This window comes from Lycorma delicatula, chromosome 2 (assembly GCF_047948215.1).
Source record: "Lycorma delicatula isolate Av1 chromosome 2, ASM4794821v1, whole genome shotgun sequence".
Classification (NCBI taxonomy): Eukaryota; Metazoa; Arthropoda; class Insecta; order Hemiptera; family Fulgoridae; genus Lycorma; species Lycorma delicatula.
Genome location: NC_134456.1, coordinates 175,775,296 through 175,793,315, shown reverse-complemented (window position 1 = coordinate 175,793,315; position 18,020 = coordinate 175,775,296). Strand labels below are relative to the sequence as shown.

Below are 18,020 nucleotides of genomic sequence, written 5' to 3'. Positions count from 1 at the left end.
TACTGGGGCAGCCAGTCCCAGTAATGAACAGAGTGAAGGTGCCAGTTACAGGGGGCAGATTATCACTCGCATTTCAGTTGGGTTGGCCCACTGATATGCAACTGGATATTTAGCTAGGTGAAGAAGACAACAGGAAATCACTTTATTTCTCATTTTCCTTAACAAGCCTTGCCTGTGTAAAGTGTCAAGGGCAAGATTGCAAAACTGTCCGGTTTATAAAGAAGTAGCAATCAAGATGATGAAGACCATATAAAAAAGGTCAGCTACTTTGATGCTGGAAAAATTGTGCTTAGCAGATTGTTGAAGGTTACATCTTGTGCTCAGGTTGCTGCAATTTACTTTAAATATCTGAAGTAGCACCAGCCCTAGCTAATATGGTCAAACACATCATTATTGAGAAATTAAAAAGTCGACCAATTAGAGAAACCAGTACAGAAGGTAGCAAGGAATGAGCCTTTGACCAATTCTAAGGTGAAGGAAAACGATACAGAAAAGTACAAGTTGACAAAATCTCCTTGAGGAAAACTGAGAGAATCATGAAAGAAGATGATGTAAATGATAATTGAAAAAGAGACTCCTGACCGAGTAACAATGGGCCCCTGAAAGCATGGAGCCTTTAAGACAGAGGGCGAGCATTTTTGCCATCTCATATAATTTAGTCAGGAGACTAACAAGGGATGACCTAAGGGAAATCCTAGGGGATAGATATTGATGAAGAAGATAAGTTTTTAATGAATAATAATAAGTTAGTTATAAGTTTTTTAATAGCTGTGGCACTTTGCAGCAGTTTTGATCGATTTGGCAATTCTTAAGAAATGGATTAGATGTTTCTAAGTGGCAAGGGTCATATTCATCCTTGTCATCGTGTGTCCTAATAATTCAATTTTGTTTGAAAGATTATTCTTTTGACTATGTTGCTAGTTTTTTAACCAGGAAAAAAAATTATTTTTCTTTTTTGTTTGAGATAAGGGTTAATGACCAATAGTAGTCAATGCTTTAATCTCAAATAAAAATAATTAATTATTTATTATTTAACTAAAAGTAAAAAGTAACACAAAACTGCATTTTAAATTAATTAAGAATAATCATGTCTTTAGAATGACCTTGATTGTTGGACTATAAAAACAACAATAAACATTCTACATTGATGCTAAGGATAGAAATAGATCTAGTAGTATACTAGATCTAATAAGTATATAATTTTAGTTTATTAAATGCTAACAATGTTGATTGTCGATTTATAATCATTATATTTTATTCCATGTTTTGCTTTCATTTATATTTTCAAAATATTTTGTAAAGTTTTACTCATTTATTTACTGCTAATTATAAAGTCAGTCTTACCAAATCTAAAAAAGTGTCTTTTCAGCTTTTTTTGTTTTACAAAATCAATAATTATGCTGGAAATTGTGTTCACATGTATATGGAAGTAAATGGTTTAAAATAATATGTTGGAATAATATAAATGTATAATATTCTTGTAACATTGCAACAGAGATACATAATTTCAGTTACACACAATTATTTTCACTTAAAAAGAAATCTTGTAGAATAAATCACATAAAAACAAAATAAGTATCTTCTTTCAGCTGGTAAATTTCATTAACGGTTTCTCAAGAATACTAAATCTGGTGTTCATTTAATTTTTTTTTAATGTTTTTTAATATTATGAATGTAACTGCTACTTCATTCACATTTGATTTATTGCCTTTTTTATTGGGTACATCAGTAGAATTTTATTTAAAACATAAATGCAGACTGCTGTGTTTTTGTCCATGATGGTCACATTGAAAATTAGATAAAATTTTATAAATATCTGAACTCAATTTAATAAATATATTGTTTTTAACAACATAACACAAAATGTTTCCAGTTACTCTTCTAACAACAATCTTCAGTGGCTGGTGCTTCTCTCTCACCTTAGTTTCAGCTAATGTTGTTCCTGGCAAATTTGTTTTGATTTAAGTAAACTTGTACTTAAAATAATGTGATCAAATGTGTACTTGATCTGAATTGTCTATCTGGTTCACATTTTATATTTCTGATATATTTTTTAAATATTTCATAATGTTTGAATGTGTAAGATACAAACTTTTTCAAATACTAATAGAAATGCAAACATCAATGTAGGTGGATCTGTAACTATGTCTCTTGAGCTGGCTGGCAAATCTGTTGCTGAAGAAAACTTTATATTGTAAAACTGAAGTAAAACACTGTGCATTCAGAGTAGTTCAGTTTATATAATTTATAAAGAATGTAACGCAAAGTTCTCCCAAAGTAAATATATTTCATAAAAGTTACAGTTTGCAAAACGCAGCTATGCTGGTGAAATGAGATTGTATTGAAATTTTTAGGATATTAATTAAGGGGCAGAATTAGTGATTACTTATGTTTTTTGACCTGAAAAATCAAATAAAATAGATCCCTGAATTGTATCTGCAATAGTTTTTGAAAAAATTGGGCTGAAAACCAATAAATTGGGGTAAAAAAAATCCCTATTTTTTATGTTTGATGTTTAATAACTTTGTTAAAAAGAGTAATAAAATGGTATTAGATAAGTTGAATAAAACAAATAAAAATTTAAAAAACTTAAGATTTTATTTAGAAACAGTATGTTTACTATGTTTGTCTTTTTATTTAATGTAGACAACAACCAAATTCTTTTTTTCGGTGATGTGAAAAATTTGTAAAAACAAAATTTGTCATTAAAAAATGTTTTAAAAAAATTGTAAAATAAAGAAATAAAAACTACTTAGATAATTTTTTATATTAGTGCCAGAAATACAATAAATTTGAAAAATTATTTCAAAGTTAGAAATAAAATAACAACAGCTGATCAACAATGCACAATACTGTATTATTTTAAATCATTCTCTAATGTACATCTCTTATAAAAAAGAGAATGGCCTCACTGATTCACTGACTCAATCAACATACAACCAAAACTATTATACGTACAGACTTTTCAGAATACCTTTGTATCTTTAAGTAGGCGTGCACTAAGAAAGGATTTTGCAACATACGTAAAAGCAACATAAAGGATTTATTAAAGCAACGTAAAGCAACAAAAGGATTTTGATGTAAAAGCAACATACGTTATACTAAATATTTTAAGGTTCGATTGCAATGTTCCGATATGTATGTCCGCTATAGACAAAAAAACTACTGGACCAATTTACATGCAGGGAAGAAGGGAAAATCGGAAAAGGGAAAAATTGAAAAAGGTGGATCTGTGAACTATGTCTGTAAGCTGGCTGGCAAATCTGTTGCTAAAGAAAGCTTTGTATTGTAAAACTGAAGTAAAACAACATACGTTATACAGTGGAATATTTTAAGATTCCATTGCAATGTTCTGATATACTGCTATAAACTAAAAAGCTGCTGGACCAATTTACATGCAGGGAAGAAGGGAGACAGGGAAAAATCGGAAAAGAGAAAAATTGAAAAAGGGAAGAAGGGGAAAATGGAAAAAAGAAAAAATGGAAAAATGGGGAAAAGGAAATGGAAAAGAGAAAAAATTAAGATGACGGAGGAAAGGAAAATTGGGAAGAGGAAGGGGATTAAATAAATTTAAATTAAATTATATTAAATTAAATTTAAAACAAATAAATAATTAAATTAAGATGGAATTAAAATATCAGAATATGTAAATCAAATAATTAAAGATGTCAATGCAAAAAAATTGGTTGAGATTAAGAACGCACATAAAGCATGGAAATGAAGTAATTCATTATATCTGTCAAATAAGTAATATTAATACATTGTGTGTGCGCACAGAGCGACAGAATGTGTGTGAGTGCTCCAGAAGTATGCCGTTAAATTTTACAGCTGTATTCTCTGTATAAAATAATGAAAAAAGTTCATAATAAGCATGTGTCCAGAAAAGGCTTTGTTTTTAAATTGGGAATAACAAAGAATTTTACCATGATTTCTGCTTAGCAGCAAAATGAATCTATACCAAAATTCATCGAAAAAAAACTGGAATCGAAAACCGGGGAAGAGGGAGAAAGGGAAAAATCAGAAAAGTGAAATAGGGAATAATTGAAAAAAGTAAAAGGGAAGAAGGGGAAAATGGAAAAAGGAACAACAGGGAAAAGTAAAAACAGTAAAGGGAAAAGAGAAAATAGGTAGGGGGAAAGGGAAATTGGGGAAGAGGAATGGGGAAGGGAAGTACGGGAAAGAGAAATCGGAGAAGGAAAGGGAAATGGGAAGGGAGAATGAAGCAAGCCACGACCCTCTGATCATGACAGGAAGCACAAGTAACCATAGAGCATGGGCAAAGCCGCGATGGAGATGCTAGATTTGGGATTGTAATAAATTTTTTATTTATCATTATTGAACTTTTATACTGAACTATTTTATTTAATTCATTTATAAAATGGATTAATCTAACAAATATTGTTTAACTTTCTTATCTTCCTTTTTTGTTTTCCTTTATTTAGGTTTTGGGCAACAATTCATTGTTTATCATATATTCCTTCAGTATTTTTCATAAAAATTTTTATTTACTGTTTTATCAGGATTTAATGAAAATCTAAATTTAATATTGTTGATGAAATATTCTTTATTTATAAAAAAATAAGTTTGCTATTAAAAAGGCATTGCGGGTGAAGCTACATCTATATTGTGGGTGAAGTCGTGATGAGGTACGCTAGTTAAATATATCAGGTAATGTGAATTGCGTTATTGTAAGCGAAGGTTTTCTGTGAATTTTAGCTTGAATGTGAATCGGTTTGCCATTGAAGTAATGCTGTACTTATTTACAACAGAGGAATTTACTAATATGGTATTCATTTTGGGTGTGTAATGGTAATGCAACAGCTGCTACAGTAAAATATGAAATATGATTTACGAATCCCAGGATTCCACATACCAAAACAATTAGCACGGCTTTTTGCAATTTTCAGGAAACAGGTTCACTACCTAATATCTGTACCAGCATATATACTCAGTATATTCCAGGGCATTATTTGTACTGGTTATTATTTCTTTACAATTTTGAGTGATACTATATCCAGATTTTTTTCTTTTATGGGTTTTATTATATTTATTTTATATAAGTGTGTTAATGAGTATACTGGTACATATGTCTGAGTTACTAATAATTTTAGAAATACTTGAAAGCCTTCCACAGAACATAATCAAATTTTGCCAAAAGAAATTTCATAAACCAAATCGCAAATCCCTCTACATCAACTATTACCTTGGTATTTTCATATGCATATTAAAAAGCCCCTCTCCCCATCATAACATACTCAAAACATTATGAAATATCTAACTCTAAATAGAAAAACTTCAAGCAACAACATTTGCTAATGGTATGAGGGCTGCAGCAGCAGCTACTGAAGACTGTTGATGAGAAACAGAAAACATTCTGAAATAAATTATTAAAAGTGATGTATTTATTAAATCTGGTTTAGTTTGTTGTTTAAGCATTCATAATTCTAAATAATAAATAAAAAGTTATATATTTTTCAATGCTAAAGAACTGTTTACACAAAAAAAGCAAATTTAATTGACAAAAATATTATTATTAATAAATAATTAAAAAAGGTTTTAATTATTTAAATAATTAAACAGGTTACCATTTTAAATAATTAGAAAGGTTTTAACTCACATAAAAATGGTTTTCTTATCTTCATAAAATATAAATAAAAATCTGAATCGCAAAGAAATATACAACTTTAAGAAACGCAGTTTTAAGAAGAAAGCAAAAGGTTAGATTATAACATAATCTTATCACTAGCTCACAAAAACAATGACCTACATAAATCAGTTTGGGTGGTGTATATATATTTTTTCCCAAAAAACACAAACATTTATTTATTGTTTTAAAAGTGCTAATTTTCTAAAATATATGTTCTTATAACTACAGATGACAATTAAAAATTGAAATGCTCAGTTAATTCTTTATTTTTACTTATAGCGGATGGTTTTTACTTGCTTTATTTTAACTTTCAATGTTTTTTCAATTATGTTTTTATGTTTATCCTCAAATCTTGCATCCTTAATTTAACATAATATCTGACATTGCCGATTGATGAAATTTTTCACAGTTTACTAAGGTTGAGTGACAATACAATATTCCACCATTACTTTTGCAAACATACGTACAGGGGTAAATTAAGACCCACCGGGTTGGTCTAGTGGTTAACGCGTCTTCCCAAATCAGCTGATTTGGAAGACGAGAGTTACAGCATTCAAGTCCTAGTAAGGCCAGTTATTTTTAAACGGATTTGAATACTAGATCGTGGATACCGGTGTTCTTTTGTGGTTGGTTTTCAATTAACCACACATCTCAGGAATGGTCGAACTGAGAATGTACAAGACCACACTTCATTTACACTCATACATATCATCCTCATTCATCCTCTGAAGAATTATATAAACGGTAGTTACCGGAGGCTAAGCAGTAAAAAAGAGAGGGGTAAATTAAGGGTACAGGTGTAATAATTTAACATACTTCCTGACATTGCCTATTGATGAAATTTTGCACAGTTACTAACGTCGGGTGACAATACAATATTCAACCATTACTTTTGCAAACATCTCTCTGTATGGAGGGTAAATTTGTAAAATGTATATAAGCAACAAAAAAAGTTTTGTTAATTTACAATTGTATTTCTATAATCAAAAACTTCACTATTTTGTTACTTTGTATAATAAATATTTGATTGAAAATTTATTTGATATTTTATAAATATATTAGAAATATCAATATATATGATGTTATCTTTTGAAATCAAAATTAATCTACTAATTAGCTCATACAATGTATGATAATAATTTGATTAAAGTATGACTAAAAAGTATAAAACAAGTTTTAAAAATTTTTTGTAATATTATTGAATGTATAACTATTCTAATAACCAATTATCAATTCAGGACTATTAATAATTTTTATACCATTTTCATATTTCATTTTTTTTTTATAACAGTCAGATACAAAGTTAGTTAGATACTTTTATGTGGTATTTAAGTTTAGTTTACATTCTAGTAAAAATACTGAATTTATTATGATGAAGTGATAAAATATTCTGCGATAAAATATAAATGCAAATTTATCTTTAAGCATACAAAATTTGTAATATTGTTCAATAGTTTTTTATAACTGCAATAAAAACTTGACATTACAAGAAAAAATTATTGTTTCGAGTGGTTCATAGCTTATTGTGAATTTTAATCATGTGCTATTTCAGGTGTGAAATGTAGTGGGAAGATGCATTTTGATGCAGTTTGTGTCAGTGTTTCGCAGTCAACATGACAAATTTGTCGGTGAAGCATCACATCTTTGCTGAGCACATGTTCGTTGAGTATAAAAGTATAATAAAACTGTGGAGACCATTTAGATTACATTTTCACAGGGTTCACCATGGTTCTATCCCAACAAAAAATACCAGACTTAAGTGAAGTAAAATTTGATACTATTGAGAATATTACTGATCAGTCACTTAGTATATATTCCAGAAACAGCAAAGCAAATTAAAAACACACAATACATTTTCCCAGCAACAATATCTTGCTTTGAACAACTCATTCTTTTCTATATACTGCACACTGACCTTGAATTGCATCCACACAAAATTCAGATTTTACTGAAATTATCAAATGATAACCTCATGTGCCTAAAGTATTGTAACATACTCATTTAGACATTTTAAATGATGATCAAATTCTTTTGAAAGGACTTATCATTCCTAATGAAGTTCGTTTTTTTACATCGAGATATATCAACAAATGAAACTATCATTACTGGAACCTAACTAGATATTTGCAAAACCATTATATAGGTCTAAAGTTTGGTGTAGGGGGAACAGCTTTCAGTATAATCAAGCCCTTCTGTTTTGAGGAAAGTAATTGAACTGTGACAGTAACAGTAGCTTTTTACCAATAGATGCTTACATTCTTGAGTTTTTCAATGACGAAAATGGTACACTCTATTTTCAACAGGACAGTGCAATGGCACACGTAACTCTAGGTCTCCAGATCTAATTTCACTGGACTTTTTTTGTGGGGGGTCAACATTTTGTAATCCAAACCACAGATTTCAGCTAAACAAATAAACAAATGCATAGTATCATTGAGGTAAAGGAAATAAAAATAAATTTACTAATTAATTGGATTATGTCCAAAAAATGATTTTTCACATAATAAATAAATGTATTCATCACCGGAGTAGTTAATGGAAAGAAGTAATGGTGGCTATTTAACTGATTTCATTTAAAAAAAGTGAAACCAGTATACTTAGCAAATAAAACATTATTTTCTTTCTTCCTTTATTCATACAACCTAATGTATCATTAAATAGATTTAAAAACCATTACATTCTACTGGGAAAACCACTATATAATATACTTTTATTAATGACATTAGACTACCAAATACGAAAAGAGCAGGAAAATAAACAAATAAAAATCGTATGTGCTAAATATGCCTGTGAAAGTAAAATTTAAGACGCACCTCAATGATAAAACAAAAAGGTTGAGATTTTAAAATACCTCTACCTCTCTTTAAATAGTGAATCTTCCCTTTGATTTTTTTTTATGAATTACTACTGATGGCTCTTAGAGTATTTTACAATCTTTTCTCCAATGATAGTGTATATACTGCACACCCATACAACCATTACCATTACAGTAATTATTCATTAATACATACTAAAGATTATAAAAGGATAGTTTGATTGAAGATTGTTAATTAATGAGAACTTGATTTTCCAATGGAATGAGTAAAAGCCCGTGAAAATAGCAAACAAATGATTAAATCCATAAAAAAGTTCCTACGTGGAAAAACAGTAGCTGTCTTTCAACGTACATATCATAAAAAAATATGACTGGTCAAGTAAAAAATTATAGATTTTGATACGATCTAAAAAGTGGTACCGTCAATACGTACTTGTAACCAACTCTTAGAAGAGATTACAATATTTTGCTAGAATGAGAGTAAACTGTCACTTTAAGATGTTCATAAATGTAAAACAATTACACTTATCATGACAAATACTCTAGGATTTCTTAAGCAAAAAATGGCTATTATACAGTCTTCCTGAAAAGAGTCAGCTCATATATAAGGAGCATATAAGACTATATAGAAGATAGATACATCCTGACAACAACAGAAGATGAGGAAGTCCAAATTCTGGTACAGAGATGTATTCCACAGGATTGTCATTGGCCCAATTCAAAAGAATATTGCCTGTGATAAGGTATTGAAATTATCAATCCTGAAGGTGCAACTCCAATTGCCTTTGCCAATGCCTTCATGAGTTTCCACCGCCCAAACAGAGGACATAATCATGGAATGAGGATTGCTGATGGTGGGAAGGTGGTTGGAGTCAACAGTCTTGAGTGTTGCAACGAATAAAACCAAATAGGGAGAAGAATGCTCCTATCTAGTATAACATAGAAGATATTGTTCAACCATATATTTTTCACTCAAATCCCAACTTCGAATATACGATGAGAAAGATAGAAAAGAATACTTATAACATGATATTGACGCAGCAATGTTCTCAATTAAAGCAAGATTGACAATATAAAAAACATAAAAGAGACTTGTGCAAGAGAATAATTTTGATGAAAATGGATGAAGAAAATGATATAGAAACTGTCTTTACTCATCAAGAAGAAGCTTCCATTGCAATAGACTATAAGTTTGACACAAAAGATAGCCTCTCACAGCAAGAAAAAGGAAACTGGTACAGCAAAAAAACTAGCAATCATTTAAAAAAATTTTCATCTGTTAAAAAAATAATCATTTTCTGATTACCAATCTGAAAACACATTTTTAGTTTTTTAAAACATTTTTTGGTAACCTGATAAATAGTATGTCAGACCTTTTTGCAAATGACCCAAGTTACACTTCTTCAGTTGCTAGTTTTTCTACCAGTAATAAAGCATATAAGAACTACTCATATATTTATTGTTTTAGCAAAATTAATTCTAATAATATATTGCTATTTTGATAATTAATTTAAAAAATCTCAATATATTGAAAATTTGATCAAACCTAGGCCCAAGTTAGTCAATGTTATTGAGGTTCTACCATATTTTAATTCACAAAAATTATTGACTGTTATCTTATTTAATACAATCATATAAAATTAACCTTTTTTTAATCTACATGAATGTTTATGAAGTGGTTAGCATAAAATTGTAATACATATTTCAGACTGTTAACTTTTCATAATATTTCATACATAATAATTTTTATATTATTAATTAAAATTGTTGTGATATTGAAAGAGATCATTATAAAACTACTACTTCATCTTAACTTAAATTTATCTAATTGTTAAAAATTAATAAAAACACATGAAATTAATATACATATACACATAAAATACACATACATTCTCACACTGAACACATCTTAATGTTACATTGTTTCCAATTGAATTTTTTCACTTTGAAATTAGAGCTGGGTTTTAAATAAGAAGAACTTAAGTAATTTATAAATATTACATAATAAATCTAAAAAAAAAATAAAGTTAAAATTAATAAAAATTGTAAACTGAACAAAACATTGTTTATAATAATGTTATCATTAGTGCTGAGATATGAAATTATGTACTCGTAGTAATGAAAGATTTTGAAGACTAACGCTTGAAAAAAAAAACAATTATGTGAATTTAAGTAAACATCATGCATATCTACAAATAGCAATTACAAATTTCATTTCAAAATAAATTTTCCACTTTTGTTAATTCTTAATAAAGCTTGGTAAAAAAAAGCTGGCAAAGGATTGCATAACTTTCTCAGCTTCCCACTGACAGACTTTTATTTCAAATACAACACTTGGTTTTCAAATAATAATAACCATTATTTTTACTTAAAATCAATTATGAAATAGCAAATAAAAAATACACAATGAGTATTACTAGAGATTCTGTAATATTTCACTAGTAGTGGAGGGCAATGAATGAAGCAGTTTATCTAAATCAATAACCACTGTATCATTCTTGTATAAGGAAATATTTAAATTAAATTTTGCAATTTAATATAAAATTTGTTTAATGATTTTAAACTAGTAAAAAGTGAAATCAGGTACCATCTTACCTGCTTGTCAGTAGAACAAACTAAAAATTAATACAATAAAAATCTCATTTTTAATAAAGAAAAGCACACAAACTTTTAGATGATCTAATAATATTATTGATTTTTCACTTAAAAATTTTCCAAAAAACAATTACTTTAAATATAAAAATACTTTAAATTAGAAGCAATGCAATAATTCTTTAGTATACACATATGAATGAAGTTTACACTTAATAAATATTACACTTTAATAAATATAAATAAATACAAATATAAGTTAAATTAATCTGAAAAAAACTGAAAGTAACATGTTTTAACAGCATTTATCAGTATGCTTATTTATCATATAATCAGTACCAAAAAGAATGTCAATACTATTGTAGAAAAATAAATAATTACTTATTGTAAATACTGCAATTACAAATACTCTACTATTATACAAAAATGACTCTCGACAATAAACCTTCAGATTACACAAAAAACCAATTAAGGTTTTAAAAAAATAATTAATAACTGATAACACAACAAAGAATAAATACTACATGATCATATTATAGTTTTCTTTTCTTCACAAGTTGATTGCGAGTAACTACTTTGGTCACATTATCTTCTTCAATATTATCACCTAAAATGATAAGAAAAAATCAAGTTACTTCTATAAAAGATTCATATCAAGCAATGCATCATTATAATGTTCCTTGGTTATTTTTTGCTCTTTTTTACATTGAATTCGGATATACTGCAGGTAAATAATTTACCTATATTTTACATAAGGTTATTTCTTCTACAGGAAAATTTTTCTTATTAAAAAACTTAAAATTACAAAGGAAAATGTAAAAAAAAAACTTTAATTGAAAAATGCTCAGAAATTTTACGAGCAAAATAAGGAAATAAAAATAATCACGAATTTCTGTTTTTGTTACCTAAAATAATAATAATATCACCTAAAAGATGCATCTGGAGAACCAGAATGAATCTGAATCACTGTTTGCACAATCCAGCACATCCTGTTTATTCAAGTGCAAGCATCTTTTTGGTCATCTGACTGATAGCAGCTTGGCTACAAATTTTACAGCTATCCTCCACATACCACAAAATGTTTTAAAATATTGCAAGCGTTACACTCAAACTCTTTTTTCAATAACATTAGCATTTCATCTTGCCAACAGACTTACTAGAATAATGATTGTGTTTCCTAAAGTGGTTGTATTATTCTTTTATTTGTGTAACTCTAAACTCATCTTTCTCAAATATGCTTGTTGAATCTTGAATATCATTTCAGTTAAGGGATAACTAGTTTATCTATTGCCAAATCTTGATGCAATATCATTGTTCAACAATTTTCATTATCACACCAAAATAATGTAAAATAGATATTAGGGCAATCACTGAATCTGTGAACCAAGATTAGAAAAAACTGGCCTTGTGCAATTACTAAAGTATTATGCTATGCCCACCTGTTAATTTGGCTCCATTCATGAAAAGAAGTAAGGTCAGATACCTTTTGTATAGAACTCTTCTTTAATTTAATGAAAACTCACTTCTATGGACCACCACAGTGTAAAATTTACTAAGTCTAAATTACTTCAGGATAATAAATTCTGATTCTAAATGAAAAGTTTTCATTTAAAATTCAAGACATTACAACTGCAAATGCATGAATGAAATCACTCAGGATTGTGCACACACTGACAATAAGTATGTATGTATGTTCCCGACTCAACAGATACATCTTACTTTGTCTCCACAAATACTGTTAACCATGGATATTAATGAATAGAAGTCTGCATGAAAGAAGAAATAAACAAACACCAATTGTAGAGTAGTGATACAGAGATGATAAACGTTATGACAACCTATGATAATGAGTTATGCACAATCCTTATTCCAATAAGTAATGACATTTTAGCCAAACATGATAGTGATTTGATAAGTACCACAATATTAAAAATCATACCTGATAATGAGAAAGAACTAAGTCCACTACGTTCCCTAAGTCCACGAAGTTCAGATGACAAGTCCCGGAACTTAGCTTCCCAATTTTGGACAACACGTCGTAATTTATTTATTTCTCTTCTTTGCTCTCCTACTTTATTTTTCAATAACTGTATTAATCTGCTATTATTTTTAATCTAAAATAGAAACACAGGAAATGAAAAATATTAAAATAAAAGCCACTACTGACAGGAAGAACATAAATTTATTCAATTATAAAAGCAAAATAAACCATTAACAATGCAAGTTATTCCAATCCAACATTTTTATCATTAACCTTTACTAAAAAATATGATAACCAATTCTAGAACAAATCTGAACTTATCCAAACAAAAATGTTGACTAGAAGTTAATTTTTATCATTCAATTTTGAAATTGCACTAATCCAATTTTTCTCTTTATGTAGCTCTTGGATTATCTAACTGAAGGGATAGAAACACATATATAAGACAGATACAATAAACCAATAAAGATTAAATAAGAATCTACATGAAAGAAGAAATCAACAACTGAAAAGCGCTGATGCTAAATATAAAAATTAAAAAAAATTGCTAACATAATTACTAAAATGATAGTAAGCATAGTTAGTTTACATAATTTTATAGCTCTTAGCTAGGCTAATTTACAATTAATAAGAATTACTCAGATATAACATTTCAAAATGATATTTTTTAGCAACCTCAGTTTTGTCAACTATTTTAATAATATTTTTAGAGATTTTTTCAGTTTACTTTCTTCGGCTAATCTAAACAATCAATTATGATTTCATGAAATAATTTTAAGAAAATAGACAAACAGAATTAATCTCCTAGCTTTCATTGTACAATTACAATACAGAAAACTAACAAAAACGTTTGCATCTAGTCCTGCACAGATCTATCTACGCACATGCTGCCTTAGTCCTGTACATATCACTGTAAGCAACTGCTCCTTCTGGTTCTAAAAAAAACTGACAAATGTAGGGCCTACTGTTACTTTGACAGACCACAAGCTAATTAAGTTCAGCACACTTGGTATATCCAAAGAACATGATAATCAATTGTCACTGATTTTTGTACCAAGGCCCAACCTGGTACAGTCACCTGGCTCCAACCAATTCCCCACAAAACAGAAAACTACTCCATCAGTGATCAACTCAAAGGTATCACCCACATACAAAGGGATTATTCAAAAAGACCAACCACATAAACCAGTGAGACTCAAAGACATTACAAAATCAGCTTAATACAGTTATACCAGAGCCCAATAGAAATTCCTCCAGGTTTAAAAGTTTAAACTTCCTGCCTGCTCTGAGCATTAACAACCACCATTCCCCTGAGTCCAAAATTCAATTGAGTGATAGAAATGTAACAATAAATGGCAAAAAAGGAATGTTAAAGTATGTACATTAGACTTTTTTTATTACAGTAGAGATATATATCACTCCTGAAACGGCAGTTGCATGCATGCAGGAGGGTCATGTAAATTTAATTTAATTATAATGGTTCATTGCATGGTTCAGTGCTTATCTATATTGAATAATCATTTAAGAGCAATGACAAATGATCACTTCCATACCTACAGTTCCTACACTCACTGCGCACTATCCTGGGACTATCCCTTGCTTTACTTTACTCATTTTTAAGTTAAAATTACCAATTAAAAATGTTATAAATAAATTGATATATATATATATATATATGTATATAAAATAAGATTTTCAGATGATATTTTGCAAAATAAAATAAAAAGCTTAACTAGTTAGACTTCAAAAAATATAGATTTTCAGATATACTACTCTGCTGAATGCATCTAGTTCAAATGTCAATTTACATTTCTATCTACATTTCTTTACACCGCCTGCATTTTTCCAGTAACAATTACAAATAAAATATGGTTCACAAACTAAAATATTTTATTTATAAATATATATAGTTTAATTTTTAATGAAATATAAACCACCAAAACACAGTAAATAGATAAGTTAAACTTACCAAATTAATTCCAAGAATCAATTTTTGTGAGATCCCGCATTTTCAGTTCTTATTAAATTCTATAATCACATTAAAATATATTTATTTTATAATTTGTTGAAATTGTTTTAAATGAAATTTGATGGTTTATATTTTCATTCAATATTAAACTAATAGTCAATATTAGTAGTAGCTAATATAACTAATATAGTAGTAAACTAATATAGTAGTAACTAATATAACTAGTAGTCAATATGTATTATAGGTATTACTATAATAAATGAATTATTTATTTTCAAAAAAATAAATACAATATATATATATATATACAAACAAGATATGTTGTACAAGGTATCTGTTTGAAAAGTTGAAGTATTTTGAGAAGTAACTAATTAATTTGCTAGTTTAGCTAATATAAAAACAAAGCAAATTAAACTGTTATTTTTTTTTTAATTTGAAGTTAATTAAATGTTTAGTAATTTTATAAGAAACACTATTAATTTTTTTCTTTGAATAATAAATAAAAGATTAGTACACTGGTTGGCAGCTACAGTACAGTATAAAGACTCGCCTAATATTTATTATTCATGTTAAAAACATTCCATCTGTCTGTGAAAAAGTATAATAAAATTGTTTATTGCTTCTTTCTTGTTTTAATTTAAATTTTATAAATATTAATTTATTTCAGTAATATATTATTTTAATTATGACAAAAATTTATGTTGATAATTGCTACGTTAGTAATATTAAGTAATTTTTTCTTAATGTTTGAAAAAGTTCCATTTAATTAATATAACAAACATTTTATTAATGTATTAACTGAAAACATTAGCATAAATTACTCTATATGTGGAGTTAAATTTATTTCAAACTAAGTTAATAATTTCTTTAAAAATAAATTCTTCGCAGTAACAATCCCTAAAAAACAAGTTAAGTCTTTGAAGAACTTTATTAAGTTTTAACAAAATGTAACACAAATAATGAAATTAAAATTTTGTAGAAGTGAATTCAAATTATCCTAAGTCCATCAACTTCACTCATCGAATCCTCTTATGTACTGTTCACTTTGCTTAAATTATTAACAATGGAATCAAAGTAGCCACCTATCATTAGCTCCTGAACCAGGAATTCCCATTCAAATATCTTATCTTCCTGTGCTTGCATAAAGAATCTGATGAGTTTTGGACCTATTAAACTTATTTTTTCCATGCACAAGTTTTGTACCTCCAAAATATTGAACAACAGATTCCATTTTATAATATAGTTGTTTATGTCACCTAAAATTAGATAAACTGCATGTAAATTAGATATATTTCAGCTACCACCATATGAATGCTAGATTTAATATATCATAACTCTCTTTCTAATAACATCACCCACTTTATAATGAACATACTTCGGTTTAATAGCTTTATTTTAAGAGTACAACTGAGGCTTCAGTAATTTTTCATCAAAATTTCATCCTAATAGTATGTAACCAAAGCAAAATTTCTTCATTCGCACTATTTAAAGAACAGTTGTATGAAGAACAACTGTTACTGTCCATTTGATCATGATTATCCCTAGTACTCTGGTAGGTCTTCTACATCATTTAAGACAAATTCCTTCTCTCCACAAAACAAATGGATTATTATAAGACGTTCTCCTTTCTTTATACAAATTAAAATTAAAAAAAAAAAAACAAAACAAAAAAACATTAAATTCATTCTGTAGCACTTTGAAGCAAAACAAAATCTTTACTTTATAAGTTACTAAAACTACAGCAAAGTTTCCTAATTTCATAAAAAATTTATTTCATCAAACAAACTTAACAGTTAACATCAACACATGACAGATAAGTAGAAAAATCAATATTTAAAATTATTTTGATTATTCATTTATTATTCCTTATTCCATCCAATAATGAAATCTCAAGTACACTTCACTAATCGCACAGTACAATACTGCAAACAATGTACAAAAATTATATTTAAGATATAATGAATTATTCTGTATACAATATAATAATTATAATATACAAGCAAATAATTTATTTATATTATTCTGTATAATATGCAAAGTATTATACAGGCCTGTAAAAGTATAAAGTATTTAGGGTATTTTTAATTTTAATAAATGAATAATTACTCTGTATATATAAAATGACTTGCTCTGCAAGTCCTAAGCAGAGCAGCCTTAAGCTACCTTATTTACAGTATGTTTTCAATTAATCATTCAATGCTGTCAAAATTACATTATTTGACACATCTTGTTGTAGCTTTCTTCTTCTAATGCAACTGTCAGCCTATGTGCCACCACTATACATACACGTATCAGCTATGTAATATATTTATTTAATCTTCAAGTAACTACAACTTCTAAGTCCAATCAGTGTTAAATATGATGAAAAATGAATTCTTCAGTGGCTGAAAAATCACAATAAAAGAAATCTGTTTTGTTTTTTTTACAATAATTTGGTTGCAATTTTATGTGCAAAAATAATTACATACCTAATTGTTTTATAACTTACTTTGAGTATCAAAAATAAATTAAAAAACTAAATGATTTTCACAAGTAATCTTTATTAACCTTTATGGGACTGCCATTGTGCTTACACAACTGCAGTCAACTGTCCGCACAGACTACAATTGCATAAACTCGTTTGAGAACTTTATTGTTTGAATACTATCATTATGTTAACATGGCTAATATAATTCATCAACATGTGCTGCACTATATTGGCTTTAAAAACTATTTGCGCTATTAACAGGTTGCAGCTAACAGCTGGAAATAACAGAAATAGAATAAAATCATGTATTGTTAGATAACCTAATTATATGTTTACAAAAAATTTGAATTTTTAATTAATTTACTATTTATATGTATTTTGTTTGAATTTTTAAATGATTTTTATTATGAATCATTTTCAAATCTGATGATTTTTTATTACAATTGATTTCCAAAACTGACATGTTTTCTAGTATTTATAAATAACTTCAATTAACTGCTTTTCACTTTCTTTTTATAAAGACACCTGTTTTGTCATAAATTAAATATT

The 18,020-nt window shown here is 28.0% G+C and overlaps 1 protein-coding gene across 5 annotated transcripts in view; it reads right to left on the bottom strand.

The window, feature by feature from the left end:
- Positions 1 to 10,190: 10,190 nt before the first annotated feature.
- pall (F-box protein pallbearer) overlaps positions 10,191 to 18,020 on the bottom strand; it is a 38,550-nt gene continuing 30,720 nt past the window's right edge. For all 5 annotated transcript variants that reach the window (XM_075356712.1, XM_075356713.1, XM_075356711.1 and 2 more), the window contains 2 exons: positions 12,994 to 13,168; positions 10,191 to 11,661 (listed from right to left, as the gene is read on the bottom strand). In XM_075356712.1, the coding sequence (XP_075212827.1) occupies positions 11,588 to 11,661; positions 12,994 to 13,168 (249 nt within the window). In that variant the 3' untranslated portion in view covers positions 10,191 to 11,587. The remainder of the gene's footprint in view (positions 11,662 to 12,993; positions 13,169 to 18,020) is intronic.